The 18591-nt window shown below is 41.1% G+C and overlaps 1 protein-coding gene across 1 annotated transcript in view; it reads right to left on the bottom strand.

The window, feature by feature from the left end:
- The window catches only part of LOC311485387 (CUB and sushi domain-containing protein 1-like), a 285694-nt gene that overhangs the window by 56068 nt on the left and 211035 nt on the right, over positions 1-18591 (bottom strand). The window contains exons 32-42 of the mRNA XM_084540754.1: positions 12815-12931; positions 12588-12701; positions 9327-9422; positions 9013-9216; positions 7266-7390; positions 7043-7139; positions 5899-6003; positions 2557-2675; positions 2133-2202; positions 1247-1363; positions 580-789 (exon numbers count right to left, since the gene is read on the bottom strand). Of these exons, the coding sequence (XP_084396880.1) occupies positions 580-789; positions 1247-1363; positions 2133-2202; positions 2557-2675; positions 5899-6003; positions 7043-7139; positions 7266-7390; positions 9013-9216; positions 9327-9422; positions 12588-12701; positions 12815-12931 (1374 nt within the window). The remainder of the gene's footprint in view (positions 1-579; positions 790-1246; positions 1364-2132; positions 2203-2556; positions 2676-5898; positions 6004-7042; positions 7140-7265; positions 7391-9012; positions 9217-9326; positions 9423-12587; positions 12702-12814; positions 12932-18591) is intronic.

Here is an 18591-nt window from a genome sequence, read left to right as displayed (position 1 = left end):
GGGGAAAAAGGCAAAAGTGACTATGTGCACATAACTATGACTTAGCTTATGTGTAAGTAAGCCTTGTTCTAGTTATGCGGGTGTATTGGCCCGCAGTGCATCTCTTGTGTCTTTGAAGTGGATCACTGAGGGCTACAAGTAAAGCCTGGTGGACAAGATGCCAGTCCCTCACAGGGGCTTACTAACAATCCATCTCTTTTAATGATGAGAGAAAAGCCATAAGGTTTTTTAAGTCTTTAGCATGACTCATCCATGGATCAAAGCTCAATACCTCATAGCAATACGTTTTTTTCATCCTAGCTCTCATTTCTTGTAGTCGGGAAGGCTTTGTAGTTTGTCCACTAGGTCGGGGATGTTACAGTAATTTATTTTGAGCATTTGAGGAGACAGTTTTAAAAAAAATCTCTTAAGCAACCATTGTGTGCCCTATTGTAAACCTAGAGGATCAGTAGGCTTTATCTGAATACAGGTCTGTTCTCTTAATGTCCCTTGAGGCACCTGCAGGCTTGGTGGTCTTTCATGCCTCTATTTGTGTAAAAAAACAAATCTTAATTAGACAAAAGCCACGCGGGAACTCACCCTGATAAGTCAGTTTGAAACCGGGCCTGTTCTCTGAGTGGTCACTGTAGAAGTGGATGATCGTCAGGTGGGTAGTGCTCAGCAAAGGCGGTGGGATCTGTGAGCCAGTAAACTGACCAATAAGAGCAGAGCTGTGCTGTGGTCCAGCCCTGACCTCTAGGAAGTCATGGTTGTCTTCTGAAGAGAAGTTTTGGAACTGAATATGTGCTCCTAGAATACAAATGAAGACACCTGATATAAAAACCCCAATATAACAGGTAATAAGAGTTTATGAGAATTACAGGATAGGTGATTTAACAGCCAAGCAAGGTCCAACAGATGGCATACATTTTACTGATCTGACAATATAGAGATAATCAACATTTTCACTTTCAGAGTATGCATACAACATCATGGTAGAGACCAAATACAGTAAGCATTAAAATATAGACGTTACAGCAATACTGTAATTTGGTACTTTCATACTGTTATTTTTATATTCATTTGCAGTAGCATGCACACAAACTGTGTCCTATTCAAAACATTAAATACTACACTCATATAGCCATGTCTCAGCCCCACTCTGAACATTTGATGCATCTGCTGCAGATTCTGTGCTAAAAACGTTGAGGGCAGTGTTTCCTAAGTACATCCACAGATGTGCCTAAAGTGACACCTTCTTACTTACCATATCCAGTTGGCAGGGTGATTTGCCAGGTGCAGTCCAGGTTGCCGGGGTAGTTGCCTGGGAAACCTGGGCTAAGGATGACACCGCTCATCTCAGACAGCACCCCGCCACAACGAGCTGACAACACAGGCACAGCAAACGCATTGTTAACACCTGAACATGGGCTGAAGTACTGCAAAACCTGCAGCCCAAACGATGCCAAGTATCTTGTTAATATTGTGGCGTCCCTCTTCTGTCGGCAGATAGACACGAACGGGTCGATGCAAGCTTCTCCAACTGAAATACGTAATGCTGAATTTGACAGACACTGACTAGGGGATGCGGAACCACTGACTTCAGCTCAACCTGACAAGTCAGGGTTGAATTTAACTGGATCTGGAGATTTTTTTCACTAAGGGCCAAATTATTCAGGTCTAAACACAGACATCAATTGAATCAAGGTTCTTTAACATTATTGCAGACGTTAGGAAACCTCGGCTCTCTACAAGGTATAAAGTTCAGTTTGCAACCAGCAGACATATTGATCTTGTACATTACCGACCCTCCATCAGTCAGGATGTTTCTTGCTTCCACAAATGTGATTTAAAGCTCATAGCAATAAATACACCAATTAAGTAATAGTTAGGTACTACACTTGTCAATTAATTGAAGGATTTTGCGGGTGGCAGCAGACATATTAAAAAATTCAATTGACTAGAAAAGTTTGCAAAATAAGTAACACAAATTTAGTAACACCTGACAATAAACGATTGCTTTATAACTAACAGAAACATGCAAATCTACTTTAATACTTCTGTTACTTTGATGTAAAATCTTATTGGACTTATCTTTCATCATGCAACCAAGCCACAAGGGTAATGCATGTGTGTGTTTGTATGTGTTATACCTATGCAAAGAGGTGGTGGGTAGTTCCATCGACGCACAGTTCCAGGCATGCAGGAAATGTGAGAGTGACCCTGAAAGTGATAATGCAGTGGGTTAGGGATGGAAAAAAAAAAAACATACTTCAAGGAATAAACATCAGTAAAGTGTCTTGTCCATCATTTTCTAAATAAAAATAGTTGTATGGAAAAAGAATGCGCAATCTTAGCAGTTTCTAAACCTTGGAATTACATTTTCTTGCGAAGAACCCAGTGTGGACATTACTGTACACTTGCTAAAATAGCAGTTTGCATCTGTATATATACAGTTTTACAACATTTCAAAATATATTTTTCGATAATACCAACAATAAAATGGGTAAAACAGTCATGTTTTTAATTACTATGTAAAAACCTGTCTGTGTGTGTGTGTGTGTGTGTGTTGATTACCTGTAATGTGTAACCAGGTTCACAAGTGAAGGCCACCACCTCATTGACCATGTATCTGTCTCCTATTTTAATGCCATTGGCTGGAATCATTGGCTCTGGACATGTGGTAAGACCAACCGCTACAACAACAAAAACACAGAATATATTATTATTACTATTATTGTATTTATTTATTTACCATTAACTGTCTTAACATAAATGTGCTCAACATAGAGTTCTACACAATGAAATCCAGTTGAGGTCCTCCACCTTTAGTATCACCTTATCATGTCTAACTGAAGTTATATTATTCTATAGTACACTGACATCAACAACATTGCCTTCTCCTGTTCTCTGCCTTGCTTCTACTACAGTAATCTTCAAGAATGCCCTTTCATCTTCCTCTTGAACCTGTATGTGACCTATCTCTTTACCCAACTTCTGTACTCGCCAACTGTTTGTTTTCAATAGGATAACAGAGTCCCTAAGGAAATTTCAGGTTAACACATTATAGAAAATTAATGTTTGGATTAAGCTCGCAATTCTTCTTCTTCTTCTACGATATCACTCGCAAGATAAACTCACAAGTACTCTAATGTATTTTTTTTTATATATATATATATATTCACACCAAGCTTACTTTTGAATTGACTGCAAGTATAAAGAAAAACAGGTGTACGTCACCAGCGGTGACAGCAGATTGTGAAACGAGCTAACAAATATGTGACGGCATCGCAATGGCTTTGGTTACATATTCCCACAACGCAATAAAAGGTTAAACACATCCTTAATAAGTTTGACAGTAGCGGGCCCTTTATCAAATAGCATCACTAGGAGTGTATCTGTGTGTTCAGTTGTGTGTGTGTGTGTGTGTGTGTGTGTGTGTGTGTGTGTGGAAACTTCCGCAGGAGACTGCCCCAGAGCCGTTGCCATGGCAACAAACGGGTGGAAAAGGGATTGAGAGTGAAGGAAGGGGAGACAGAGGAGTGAATGTTTGTGTGTGTGTGTGTGTGTGTGTTTGCTTGTGTGCCTGGTCTTGTTGGTTTATTATCTGCCTTCCTACCAGCAAAACGTTGTGATCCCACTGAGCTCACACACACGCATGCACCCACACACACACGTACGTATGGCTATCTTAGTGAGGGCATTCATTGTCATGATGTATTCCCTAGCCCCTAACCCTAACCCTAACCATCTCAGCTAAGTGGCTAACCCAACTCTAACTCTAACCATAGTCTAATTGTAACCTTTACCCTAATACAAACAGCCTCAAACAGCCTCATAAAGAAGTGAGGACCGGCCAAAATGTCCTCACTTTGCACAAATGTCCTCACTCCTCAACTCAAACTGGTCCTCAGAAAAATAGCTCTACGCGAATCCAGGTGGCCCAGCCCCACTGAATGACATTTTTGACTGCGTGCACATGAGTGACTTTCACATGAGAGTGCGCTTGCAAAGGGGGGTGATGGGGATGGACGGAGCGTAAGTGAAAAAGCTGCATGAGACTGTACACAGGCATACGCACACAGTGTATTATTAGTCAGAGCATCAGCAGGCTGTCATGTCAACTGATCAATGAAACTATTCCATTTGGCTGACCATCTCTCTCTCTCTTTCTCCTGCTCTCTGTGCCAGCGCACTGTTCCCTCTTTGCCCCGACTATGCGAGGGCAGTGATGCTCTTTAAACTGCTGACAGTACCACAAACCACCCCAATAGGGCCGCTAGACTACAACTAGACAGTGCCAGCATGTAAGTCTAAAGTCTGACTGGATTTACTATACTTCTGTTTCTGTTTGTGAGAGGACAGCGAGGGGAGACATATGTCTCACTCTGCCCTTTAGTTAGCTTAAAATAATCACAGAGCATCTTCACCACAATCCTCGCCGTATCCAGCTGCACACACAACCACATCAGCTGAGAAAAAAATTAATATAAACAAGTGACATGTTTGGTATGACATGAGCTATCAAGGCTTGTTTTTTTTCTGTTTCTATAGGAAACGTAATGGAAGAACGAAGATATTGCAGAGAGAGATCAATTGAAATATCAAAAGAAGAAACTGATTGAGTGTCATCCAGGTCATGGTATATCTAATACAAAGCTATGACAAAGGCAACTGGAATCTTCAGGTATCTTCAGCCCTAGCTTTGCTTTTAAATCTAAATTTAAATGCTAAAGTCTCTGTTCAATGAAAAAAATCTGAAAGCATACTTTGTGATGAGAGCCCCTATACTGAATCTCTCGGGCAAGCTCTGCTACATGTAAAGAGCACTTATGATGGAGTCCTGTGTGACGTATTTTTTGAAGGTGGTTCTGAAAAAAAAAAAAATAACCGGAAAAACAAAACAAAACAATCTTGTTTTCCACGATAACAGCGTATAGCTTTCTTTCTGGCTAACAATATGAAATAGGATGCACTCTGTTGATTTTGCCAAAAATAAAGATGTCAGATAAAAGCAGAAATATCCCTAGGGCAGACAGTTCTAACAATACATACAATATAGAGGATGATTTTTTTCTCTTTTCATAACTCTCCTTAAATTACTTGTCTGTCTGTCTCCCCTAACCCTCCCCCTACACTGCCTGCAAACTTTCTACTCTCTCTTTGCGCATCCACTAATAAAAGCCATGTCAAAAATCTCAGAACAACTATTATCAAAAACACAGTGAGGCAAAAATATAGGCATAGACGCAATATACTGTCCTCAAAAGTGACCATTCTCCCTGGTTTTTATTCCTTGTGATGGCACGTCGACACACATACAGCACTAACGGAGAATACAGACCATCGAGCCGCAAACGTGTGCACTCACCTTCACACACATAAAAATGCGAGCAGACACGCACCGAAACTCTCACAGATACTTAAAAAAAGGGGGACAGGTTCATTGATCTAGAAGTGATTCTAAGCTAAAACAACTACAAAGGACTGAAGAGCACAACCATGCCCTGACAGGTGTGTAAATGTATGATGTTAATATCTGGGCCTATACCTTTATATGTCTCAGTGTTTTTGTGCGCGTGTGCCTCTTTCTGACACGGGCACACGCATGACACAAGCACTTTGTGTGAGTCTACGTGATTCTGCTTACGTCCCTCTAGGTGTGTATCCTGTGTGTGCGCTCCAGTGTGGCTCTCGGTATGTGTGTGTGTGTGCTCTCAGGCAGTACCAGTTCAGGTCACTGATTCTTGTTATTTGATGTTAAAGTTTTGGCTGCAATGCTGTGTATGTGTGTTCGTGTGTAACTGGAGTTTCTGGTTAAAAGGGAGCCAACATGAACTGCTTGGTTTTTGTAGCTCAGCAAGCATTTTTTAAACCAGCCGGTATAAAATAAAATATAGTTTTTGAACTTCAACTCACTCTTGTATTCTAGGTGAAAACCTGCGGCCACGACGCTGATGTCGCTCTGAAAGTGTAGAAGGAGCTGATTGGATGTTGAGTTGAGGAGAGCAGGAGCTGTTGTTCCTGCAAAAGACAAGAAGTAAAGATGTGACAGAACCAGTCAATGTTTGCAAACTGGTATAGTGAATACAAACCTGCTTATATCCATAGACTTTTATATGACAAAAATAAGCCTAAAGGTTTGTAATGTACAGTTCACACGGGAAGAAATTCTCCTAAAAATAAATGATGGTGCATTTTCAGCCAACAAGCTCTGGAGCATAAGTCTTGTTTAAATCGGACACCTGCTGGGAAATTATGTGCAGAGAAGGTGAACAACCCCTTACCCTCCATGGACAGCTAGCATTTTAGTGTCCTTATGTGAAGTAGCCCTTATCTGCGTGAAGCTGCTCGGTGGTCAACACCAGATCACTGTGGTTATAGTGGGCAGCTCCCCGGTGTGTCTTCTTTAGAAGGGCACTGTCATTTATGTGTGTGAGTGTATGCGTGTGTGTGTGTGTGTGCGGATGGGTGAGTGGTTGGGTAGGGTGGATGTGTGTGTTGCCCTATGGGCGGCATGTTTTATGTGTGATAGCTGTGTGACAGGTATGTGCTTGGGGCAGGTCACAGGGGAAACTCCGCGGGGAAATTGTAAAAGGTTAGATCATTCTTTATCCCTGCCTGTCTTCTTTCTCTCCCTCTTTTTTTTTTTCTTCTTTCCCTCCACCCTCAATTCAGTGGTGAAACTCCTATTACTGACTGCTCGGATTTGGACAAATTCTATGTCTTAAAAAACATTTATTCTTTATTTGGGATATACATCAAATTTTTGGCTATTAGAACTCATCCATCATAGCTGTCTGGTGAATGCCGTGTGCGTGTGTGTGAGTGTGTATCTATAGTTTAAGACCTGTCATATCTAATTCATCATAGATCTTGTGCGGGTGTGTGTTTGTGTGTGGATGTGGCTGTCAATCTACAATGTGTGTGTGCGTGTGTGTGTGTCTATAGTTTAGGAGCTGTCATATCTCATCCATCATAGATTGTCGGAGTGTTTGCGTGCATGTGCATGTCTGTGCACAAACGTATGTATTTATGTGCATGTGTGAGCATATTGTCATACCAGAAAATGACCCTAATTTAGGAGCTGTCATGTCCCCTCCATCGTAGATCTCCAGAGAGTCCCAGTTGTGCTCTGTGGCAAACGTCATTACTTGGATCTAAACGGCAAAAAAAATGATAACAAATGAACGCAAAAGCCTACTAGTTCATGTGTTCATATCTTGAATAAGTGGTATATATACAGAACATTAAACATTTACATATAAGTGTGTGCATATCTGTACCTGTATCCCAGCCCCTTCACTGACATGGATCCTCCACAGACAGTTGAGACTGTTTGGGTAGGGTTCGGGATAGCCAGGAGACAGTATTGTACCACGCCGTTCAGTCAAGTTGCCGCTGCAGGGAACTAGAATAAAGAATGTATTACTTATTTTTATTTATTTTTTTGGTATCAGGACAACATGACGTTGGAATAATGCTCTGCATACCCAGGGATAGGCAAGATGGTGTTCAAATTACCACTACAGGGGGCCAGAGAGAGAAACTATGATAACAAACTCTATTAATGGTATAAACCGAGGTGACAGTTGCAGCTGTTTGCAAAATATTAGCTCTCAGCAGAGAGAGAGATATCATACAGGCATTCATTTAGTTCGTTAGAATTAATATCAAAATACCAACTCTTGATTCTCATTAGTACAGAATGATTCACAGAAAAGTCTAAAATACTTTAAGGTCCAGCGTGTAGGTTTTGAGGAGATATTAATGGTATATAAATTCCATAAGCATTGTATGTTCTCACTAGTGTGTAATCTCTGAAATATGAATGTTGTGTTTTCATCACTCGTAAATGAAGATTTTCTTAAATGTCTACTCAAGGGATCCCAGAATGCCTTTCAAGCCAACCAAGTTTGATGGCTCAAAGCACTTATTTGTGTCCACGTCAGCTTTTTGATATTTTGTCACCATGTGGGATTATCCACATATCCAGTAGTTATTGCATAGTAAATAAATTACACATAAAAATTAGCAACATTTTCATAGATCTGAGAAACCGCCTGCTGTCTGACTCTCATTGCCATCATGTCTGACTCTTGAGACGACTCGCTGGGTAATGTCTAGGGAGAACAGTCTTTGGTCATCAAAACTTTTGGCTATTTGTGGTTGACTTTTTTTTCTGTGGAGGATTAAATTTTGTCTTAGATTTGGAATGTAATACTTTTGCGTGTGAGGTACACTGGGTTCACATTACAAGAGTTCTAAAATTCGAAATCAGGTTGCATCACACACTTCACAGATATTTTCTGTCTAGTCTCAAATTTGAAAAATAACAGCGCAAGAAGAAGAAAAAGCAGAAGAAGAAGAAGAAGTTTCTGTTACTTTAGAATACTTTGCAATGAGAAAAAAAGCTGGAGACTAAACATATGCGGATGAGAAACTAGTTGGATGCCCGAAGGGCTAGAATGATTCCCATTGCTTGAAAAAATGGTTTCCGTGTCCGTGTAGACTCATTTCTGATGTAATCGACCAGATTTCAAATCCTTAATATCCAACATGTTTGATAATAATCGAATGTGAATGGTTCTGCGAGCAGTTTAGGAGGTTTGGATGGATAAAACCTCACGTCACCAGATAATTTGTACAGAAGCTCAGCACAAGAGTGAGGACCGGATTTATCCTCCCTCATTCAGGTGAATGAGAGTGAAAAACTTTTGTACTTTAAGCAAAGCTTAAGATATACTCTGCTATCTTTATACCGTATGTGCAGATATCACCGTATTACAATAAAAATCGAGGGTCAGGATTAGGGGTCAGCATATAAATGTAAATAAAGAGAGGCAGTGTGGTATGTATTACATTTAGCTATTTTTTTACTTTATAAATTACGGATGGGTAACAGGCATATCTTTTGATTGAATATTACTATTGATTGTGATTTATTTTCACAAAACTGCTTTTTAATAGACTTTTGAGTTAAGATTATTTTGAGATTAGTTAGCTGGTTGCTAGGAAGGTTGTTAGCCTTACCTATACAGGTTGGCGTTGTTGCGTTCCACTGTGCGAGGGCACCCGGCACTGCCTGGCAGTGAATTGCAGTGGATCCTTTGAGCAGATAACCTGGACTGCACTCGAACCGAACCACAGAGCCTGCTGAGAACTCCGAACCGATCCGCCTGCCGTACCGGGGCTCTGGCACTGAGCTGCACTGACTGTCACTGGTGCGAGGCACGGCTACAACAGTGACAAAATCAGAAACATATCAGCAGAGTGACTCTGATCTTCAACTTGAGTTGTGTATGTGACAGTAAGACGGACAGAAAGGCAAACAACGTGAGGGTTACCTTGGTAGACGAAGTGAAAGCCTCTAGCTGACTGGCCACTCTTAGCATTAAACCGGAGCATGATCTGATTGGAAGTTGCCAGTGGCAATGTCTCTCCTGGGACAATTACACACATGTATAAGTGCGCACACACACATGCAACACACACGGACAAACACAACAATTTCAAAAATGATTAATACAGATTTCTCTCAATAGACATTTTTCATAGCATGCATTTTGACTTGTCACTGTAGGGAAGCACAGCTGGAATTAATGATGGGTCAGTTCCATTCAGCGTCCAAGTAAGCCATGGCAGTTAAAGAGCATGTCCTAGAGTAGGACGTTCCCTAATTGGACTGTGGCCGTCATTCATACGTATGCGCTACCCCTACTCTAACAAGTCAAAATGACTATTGTCTATTGTTAAGACCCAGAAGAAAACAACAGTTCCATAAACTGTCTGTTCCACATATAGTCACTGTATATTTACCCATATAGTGAGCGCCCATACATTTAACTGTACTGTTTACATTAGTAACATAGCACTTGGCATGGTTTCGCCTTCATTTTCACCCTGCAGTAAAATGTTGGCCTCACCAGAATAAAAAATACAAACACACACACGCACACACCAACTCACAGGCTAGTACAAACAGATATTTATATGCACACACATACACAGGAAAACAAAGTAACAGTGATAAATGGGGGAAACATGGCCTGGTGTGGCTGACATTTAGAACCGCCATTAGCTCTGTGTGTATGTGTAAGTTTGGTACGCGTGTATGTGTGCTAATAAGTTTGTGTGGCGGGACAATCAGTCAGTTCGGTGGAACAATGCGCTACAAAGCTGTTTGCCCCTGTGTGTGTGCGTGTGTCCGCGTGCGTGTGCGATAGGGTAATGATGCAGATAACATTATTTTGTAAAGCCTGCCGTGTTTCAATATTTTTCAACCCAAAAGGAGGAATTCAAACCAGACTGAAATGTAATGAACAACCCACCCCTTCTATGTTATAGATAGTAGCTGGAAAGAAAAAAAATAAAAGAAGCTTATTGCAGAGCTACATTTAGGCAGCAAAAGCTGTCACAACCTATACATCACACCGGCATATCCAGGAATTGGCAACAGATGCCTGCCCTTTTTTGGGGAAGAAACAAATGACCCTCATCATATACTTAATGTAAAATAGAGGTAGAAAACAAAATCCTTAGAAACCACCTGAATCAATTTAATTTATAAATTTCCCAAAGAAACTATGTAAAGTAGATATACCACTGTCCACTCCGTCTGCGTGGAATGTGCAAGGTACATGGAAAAAGCTTCCTTTGATCCATCTTCGGCCATGCCCCTTCATTCTCCCTTCATCTGGTGCTATAACAACACTCAGTGGCTATAGATGTCTTACCTGAACATCTGATTTTCCCTTCCTGACTCTGCAGATTGTCCGTGCCTGACTCTACCCGACTCACAGATGATTTCAATGATAGGCAAAGAGGTGACGCGTGAGTGGAGCTGAGGCAGACAGCTGGAAACCTGAGACAGCATCCACCTGTCGCCCCCTAAATTATGCATAATTTTAACTCTTGATATGCTTTAAACGTTGGAATGTTGTCGTGAACGGGAAGTTTAGCGATAGAGACCAAACTATTTGTTTGTTCCATGCAATAAACACGTTTATTTCTGCTGTAAAGTTGGGAATTTAACACTGCAGTCAATGGAGATACTTGGCTTACATTAGAGCCAGGCGCAAGTGGCAACTTAAAATGTAACCGACCTACGTTATAGCCTATACGTTAGTCTAGCATGAGCCCCAACAATTAACTGTCAGAAGCCTACAAAGAACAAGGGCCAGGCAACAAACTATTCCTTATGTATAACGTAGGAGAGGAGGCTATGAATTTTTGTACAACCCCTAGCTAGCCCAACTAACCACATAGACTTGTTGCCATTGTCCTGCCCTTGCAATACGTGCTGTGGCTGTCAAGCATCTTTGCCATCTTTGTGCTACAGCTGTTAATATTAAATTCATGGAAGCAGAAATGGCTTGTCCTTGTGCCCTATAAACTAAGTTAAGCTTACAGGATCAAGCAACACAGGGGAGTCACTTCACACACCGGCAAATGAGCAATGCATCTGGCAACACAGCTTAGCTGCGATAAGAGAACTCTTCTCTGATTTCTTCAAAAAATTAAAAATACCTCTCAGTTGGGTTAAAACACAAAGGCTCATCAATGTTTTTGTATTTACCGTTGATGTAAACAAGCAACTCTTTGGCAAAGCAATATATAGTTAAAAAGTTTTGTTTAAAGTGTAGCCACTTACTTTTCCACAAAAAAAGAGGCATATTGTTGGTCCGATGTATGTTAATTTAAGCTCACAAAGGTAAAACACAGAAAAACAACTACCTAAACCATTATGTAAAAATAAATATAATACATGTTGTTTTATTTATTTGATAGACGGACTTATCTTCAAACTCAAATATAATCCAGTAAAGACAGTTTTTAAGCTGCTGTTTTATCCCTTATTAAACCGCTCCCTTTTTCTCCCTCATAATTCTACAAGCAAAAAAAAACAAACAAACAAAAAAAAAAAAACATTTTAAAAGCCCTGATTTCTACAGAAAGGAACAAAATGTCAATTCCAGCGGGATTTCCCTGCAGCATGCCCCCTGGCCATGCCACGAAACTCACACACAAAAGTGAAACTCTGCTGCGGTGGCGGCGCATTTCGCCAGCAACTATTTTAATCAATATTTCCTCGTTTTTCATTCTTCAAACTGTGCCATCTATATCGATTTTTCCTCATCTTTCACATCCATATCAAGTGTGTTGCTATTTAGCGACTCAATATGTTGGCAAGTTGGGATGACTCAAAGTTGGAGGGTGAGGAAAGCCGTAAGGGATTGCGTAAAGGGGTATTAGCACTACTGTATATTGTACGGCCCCAGTGAGACGCTTTTCACTGCTGATTTCATCTTGTAAAGATAACCCATAATGGATTTTCACCAAATACATCACTGTCATATAAATTGTGATAACGACCACTGGTGCTGTGTTCTACAGCCCCCCAGAGCTGCTCTCACACAGATGATTTCATTATTTTCTTCTTTTAAAAAAATGAGCTCAAAAAGAGGAAAAAAATAAAAATTGTGTTTAGTGAATAGTAGCTGTTAAAAAGTACTATGGTTTAGTAAATGAAAAACCAGTCGAGGACAACACAACCTAACAGCATTCCTTCAGCTGTGTCTGACACTAGAATTCGTCAGTGGACTCACCTGAATGTGACCCGGCCAGGGAGCTGAGCAGTCGGGCATTGTCATTGGCTCCATCAAACAGCTCCACTGAGTCATTCATTGCTGTCTGGAAAACAGCAAACTGCCCAAACACCACTAAAAAAAACAAAAAAGAAAGAGGAAGAGACATAAATAAGCTGCCTTTGTGTTGGAGTTTTAATTACAACATCCACTGTAAGCACATGTTGAGCGACTGCTTGCGTACTTACCAAACTGTGGGGACACAGTGATATAATAGGAGCAAGTCTGTCTGGTAGTGTAGTTCAGAGGATAGTTTGGGGACAAAACGACACCTTCAGATCCGCCATACTGCCCTCCACACGGTGCTGTAGACAGAAAGGAAGAGTGACATGTGAATTCACATTTTCTACTTTTAGTACAAAGCCAGAATCCAAGCCATGTTTTTGTCGTTTTGTCCTTCGTCTATGTTCCAGAATGAGTCAGATAAAGACCTTACCTCAACATGTTATTTATCAAACAGACTCACTAGACTGGAAGGACACTGTGTCTGTTTACTGAAGTGAATCGTCCGCGGAGACGCTCTTCTGTGCGCATATGCATTTGGTGAAGAACTGTACGAGTGCCAGGACGACATAAGTGTAGGTCTCATGAATTTAGCAATGTTCACACAACTTGCACGGCCCATGTGTGGGGAATGATTCACTTTTAAAGAGCAGGTGTGAATTCCTGCAGATTTATTTAAAGAACGCTGCGACGGGGAGACGCAGGATTTAATTAGCCTTGAATATATTCTACAGACGTCTAAGCGGGCCATGAGTGAGCACATTACTGAAATGGAGGCAACACAACGGATTCCAAAATAAAAGCAGCCCTTTTTATAAACTTACAAATATGTATGTGGCTGCAGTAACCTAAGAATTTAGTAAGCCTTTAGCTGTATCATTCAGGAGAGAGCTGGTTATAGAAAGGACGGAATATCTGCCAAAATCACTCCAGTATTAATTAATTTTTCCTTTATATATATATTAAGATGTTAATAAGCTACTAATATGCTCCCACTTGGCATTGATTTGTAATATGGCTTGTAATTAGTCATTTTCATGGCAATGAATCAAGTCAGAAATAACGTCTTACAGCTTTTTATCTATCTTGCATCCCAGCAACATGGACATGTCCTTTTAGTCAATATATATATATATAAAAGAAACAAATCAATGTATGATAAGAGATATCAGATCACTTATTTTTCAAATACCCGAACAAATGCTTTTGTAATTGGACTGACACCGATATTGCTGCACCTGCTCCAATGGCTTATCCTTCCCCTTTGAGGTTGATCAAATCACAAAGGTTATGTGAATTTTATGAGTAATACACAACAAATTCAAATATTTATCAGCTCTGATCTTGGTAGATATTTTTGAATCTCTTGTACGCTTCTAACCTCACTGATCTCAGACAAATCTCTGATCTGCACCTTTGAAGCACTCCTCACAAAATGAATGTAAAGGGCACTTGTAATAAGCTGCCGCCCTAGCAATAAACCACAGGCTAATTTCACACGGACTGCAAACAGCAACTGCCTGAGAGGAACGGTGCAAATTTGTCATCTGCTTGCATGACTTGAAGTCATACAGAGGAGCAGAATGGTGAAGTTTAGCTTGTGATGGGTAAACCCTACACTTGTTCAGGTATTTAGGCACTGAATCACTAGGATGGCTCAGCAAACACTGTACTACTTTGGAGCCAACCAATGTAGTAAGAGTACAGTTTAGGGGAATCTGACAAATGCAAATTGTCAGTTGACATAAAGATGTGTGTTAATAGTTGTCTGTGTTAGTCCCATGACAATCTGAATACATACTGGGTATTCCCTGAATTGAATGACTATATAGAAAGAGAGAGAGAGTGAGAGAGAGCGAGGGAGAGAGGGAGAGAGGGAGAGGGAGACAGAGAGAGAGAGAGAGAGAGAGAGAGAGAGAGAGAGAGAGAGAGAGAGAGAAGGAATAGATGCAGCCACTATATAGAATAATCAAAGTGGGTATGGTCAGTGACACACGGCTGTACTCCAGTAAATTGGATTTAAAATGACACGGTGTCTGTGAAATTTAGGTGCTGACATTCATTCTAAATCTAGTTCTACAATTTTTCATCGCGTGTACTTCTCCCTCAGTCTCCAGGCTGGCAGAATAAATCTAGCCCCTCCCTCATTACTATGACTGAGCAAAGCCTTTAACCCCCATCTGCTCCGGTGGAACGGCACATTGGCCAACAGATCAAAAATTGGTTGTCCTGGGTAGCTTCCAGGTTTGAACGTGTGCAGTGGTGTGAGTGTGATCACTGCGTCGCTGAAAACAGCGAGCTTGGCTCTCGGTATCACTCAACTGAAAAAGTAAAGGTTAAAAACAAATAAATAAACGAATGCCTTGTGACTAAAGCCCACGGATATCTGCATATACCCAACATCCTCCCTAGTGATGCTCTGCCAGGTCTGTACAGTTGCCAGCTTCACTTAATGTTTGTTTCCTGAAAAGTATGATCAGTTGAATCGGGGTCAGGTTACTGAACTGGCCAGAGAAACATTTTGCTCTATTTGGCCATGAAATGCAGCCTTACCATCTAGTTTTATCTGCTTCGCTGATTCAGTTATTTAAAAGCATCATGTTGCAATGAAGCATTCAGATTTTAATCAGATATGGTTTTCATGTCTTTTTTTTCCCTGCTGCATGGAGCATTGCCCATTGCACTCAAAGCTGGCAAGCATATAAGTGTTCTAATCTGCTGTTCTCCTAAAATCCTACTTCCTACATTTAGCTACAAAGTTAATGCTTTTTGGCTTGGCCTCTCATGCCAACAAAGGCATAAAAAGCAAGTGGATTGAGACAGGAAGTTGATGGGGTGAGAGAGAGGACTACATTCAGTTCATAAGGGACCCCAGTAGCTGTAACCAGGTGAGTGCCCCAAACGTAGACAGTTTTAGCAGAAAGTTTATCCTCAAGGGTTAGGGTTACAAGTTGCGTCTCAGATTGATCGATGGCAGACACATCCAATGGGATTATGAAGCAGTAAGTACGATGCAACAGTAGTATTTGATCCGATACTTGTGTGTGACATTAAAAACTTGAACAAACATGCAGGAAAGTGACATGGCATGGCGGCGCGGTCATACATTTCAAAACTGAGAGGCGTTTGAAAACAACCCAGCAGGATAAAAACTTTAGTGGCTGAATTGATGTGGTGCTGACCTAGAGCACAGTGTGGGATATCTCCTGTATCAGCGTGCTGTGATATCATGAAGTCTATTAATCCATACTACCGATGCATGACCTGCACGAGAAACAGACCTAACCGTGGCTTGATCTATCTTCAGCACCCCCAAGAGAGTTACAACCTTGTGTGCGGAAAGTATGTGGGTGTGTGCTCATTTATGCTGCAGGTTAGGCTCACAGAGGTCAACCGCATTTGTGTAAGTGTCTGTGTGTGTGCGTGTGTGTGTGCAGACAACAGCAGCAACAAGCACATCTGTCACTGTCATCCTCCCCAACACACACCGTGTACCCTTATCCTTTCTCACCTTATCTGGCCTCTACTCTTCTTGTCTTGTTTTGGTTGCTATAGTGTCTACGATTGTGGCTCAGTCCCAGTGTCCACCCACGGCATCAGCTGTGATCCCTAACAGACTTTAATTATCATCACCTCTGAGCTTGTCGAAAATGTGAGGGCACACGGGTTGAAAGGTTGAAAGTGCTGCATGAGAAATGGGACATCACTTTGTGAATTAATAGGCTGCCCGGGTCAGAGGTCTGTCTGTTATGTGAGGATGTGATTTTATGCGCGGTTTTGTAAAACTGACTTCCGCTCATGTCTAAAACACACTATAATATTAGCCTACATGTTATTAGCTCCTTCAGCTGTACATTTATTTTTTTTTCTGTTGGATGATTTTGAACAGCCCCTTGAACATCCCCTTGAGGGCAATTCCCTCCAGCATTTCAATCTTGTGGAAACTGTGCAAAAAAGGACTCAAAAAGTCCACCAGAGCCCTGGAGCACTTTCCGATTTCACAGTGGGACAGCCCTGAGCCCTTGAGGACTTATCTGTAACACATGTCAAAGTCTATGAGGCCGTGTGTGGACATTAAGACTGGGCACATATTCCCGGCTAAGGCTTGCTCGGTAAAACCGATTTATATGCCAAGAATAAAAAAATACAGCAAACCCGGGTTCTTTGCAAGACAGTTGTTGTACTCCCTCCCACTCATCCTCCTCCTCCCAGCGACTAACCCTCTCTACTTTCTTCTTGTTTCCTAAAGCATCGCAGTGAGCACCCTTTTTCTTTCCTCTCCTCCTGATCCGGCACACTGATATTGATTGATATTTTTTAGATTGATTTTTGTTGTGCTGTTGCATTCAAACCCTCAGGTCTACAGGTCTTGTCTTGATCTACCCACAATCCCCCAGTGGTGCTGCTCTAGGCTCCAGTGTCAGCCTTATCAAAAGCCTTCACACACATGTACTTTGATCACTCACACCCTCTCTTTCTCTCGCACGCACACACACAAATAAATGCAAAAAAAATGCTATGCAAGTCACTCTCTTTCTCTCCCACATTCAGGAGCTTTGATCATCCGCACACATGCACTGCACTTTTGTAGGCCTACCTCTCACCGTCATTTTCTTTCTCCTCTCTCTCTCACACACACACACACACACTGCAGGGCTGAAAGGTGGCAGCGTACAGGAGAAGATTTCTGAAATGTCCTAAAGTTTTTAAGTTGTGCTGCACTTCTTCCAGGAGTTTTTTTTTCTTCCTTGAAAATCATAAACAGAGCAGTTAAAGTGACTGCAGCTTTTCTGAGAGAAGATTCATATCTCAGCGATGTCAATAAACACAAACCCTTGACTGAGCACTACTCATACACCACAGAACCTATTTATTTTCATCATGATCACAAAGAAAACATTACTTGAGGGAGAATACGATTTTCCATATCTGTCCTCGAAAAACTGAAGACAGAATAAACAAACCTTATACCGAGAACAGTAAAACTAATTGGTGTGACAGGTTTATACAGATGCCGTTTTCATAGAAATTGCATGATGAAAAAACATCTGACTCTGACCATGTCTGGATTCTGGATTGTGTCTCTGTATCTCAGTGTAATGGAGGTATACCATTGATGATCAGTAAGTAGAAGATAGAGTTTTCAGAGTTTCTTTAAAGGTAAAATGAAATTTCCTTTTATACTCATAGCCTGTGAATAAACGTTCAATAAAAACCTTGTCCACTTAACAGCATTACCGCCAGCAATCCTAATTCCTATTACACTATTTGTTTGATTTTTTTTTTTTGATTCTTTTTTTTTGTGAGGGTTAGCAAAACTATCAATGGAACTCATGGAATGGCAACACTTCCTACAGATGCTTCAAATTAAAAACCTACCAGGAACTAGGGGGATTATGTCCTCTGAGCCACTGGAAGGCTTTTAATGTTAAATGACTGTGAAGGAAGTGTTGAGTGTCATTAAACAGGGCCCTATGGAGTTTACTTGGGAACACATTAATATTAAGTTCACACTCTGTGTTACTCACCGAAGTGCATTATGTGTATGCTTGAGGTCTAACAGACGTACTGACATTCCCTTCTTTGCAAAAAATTTGCAAGGCAGCATGTTTTAGTGTTTAAAAATCAGCATTGTTTACATCCGTGTCTACGAGCCGGCAGTCTTTTCTCCCCTGCCTTCGTTGACATACTGGCACACACCATGGTGCGCTACCACCACTGGTTTGTCAGAGGAGAGACGTTACACCATATGCAAGGTAGTATACAGCATGACCTGTGTATGAGCATCAGCTTGCATTTGGACACGATTTTAATAAAGCAGGTTTAGTGCAGACACATTTATTCGGCTGAAAATCAGCCGAATAAATCAGATCTGTACATGTATTAATGCTGAATTACGGAGGAATTGGAGATCATCATGGGGATTTTACACCTGTCTTGGCATACAATGTGTGAACAAATG

Source organism: Chelon labrosus (assembly GCF_963514085.1).
Source record: "Chelon labrosus genome assembly, chromosome: 3".
Taxonomy (NCBI): Eukaryota; Metazoa; Chordata; class Actinopteri; order Mugiliformes; family Mugilidae; genus Chelon; species Chelon labrosus.
The sequence above is the reverse complement of the archived record's forward strand: the minus strand, read 5'-3'. Positions and strand labels throughout refer to the sequence as shown.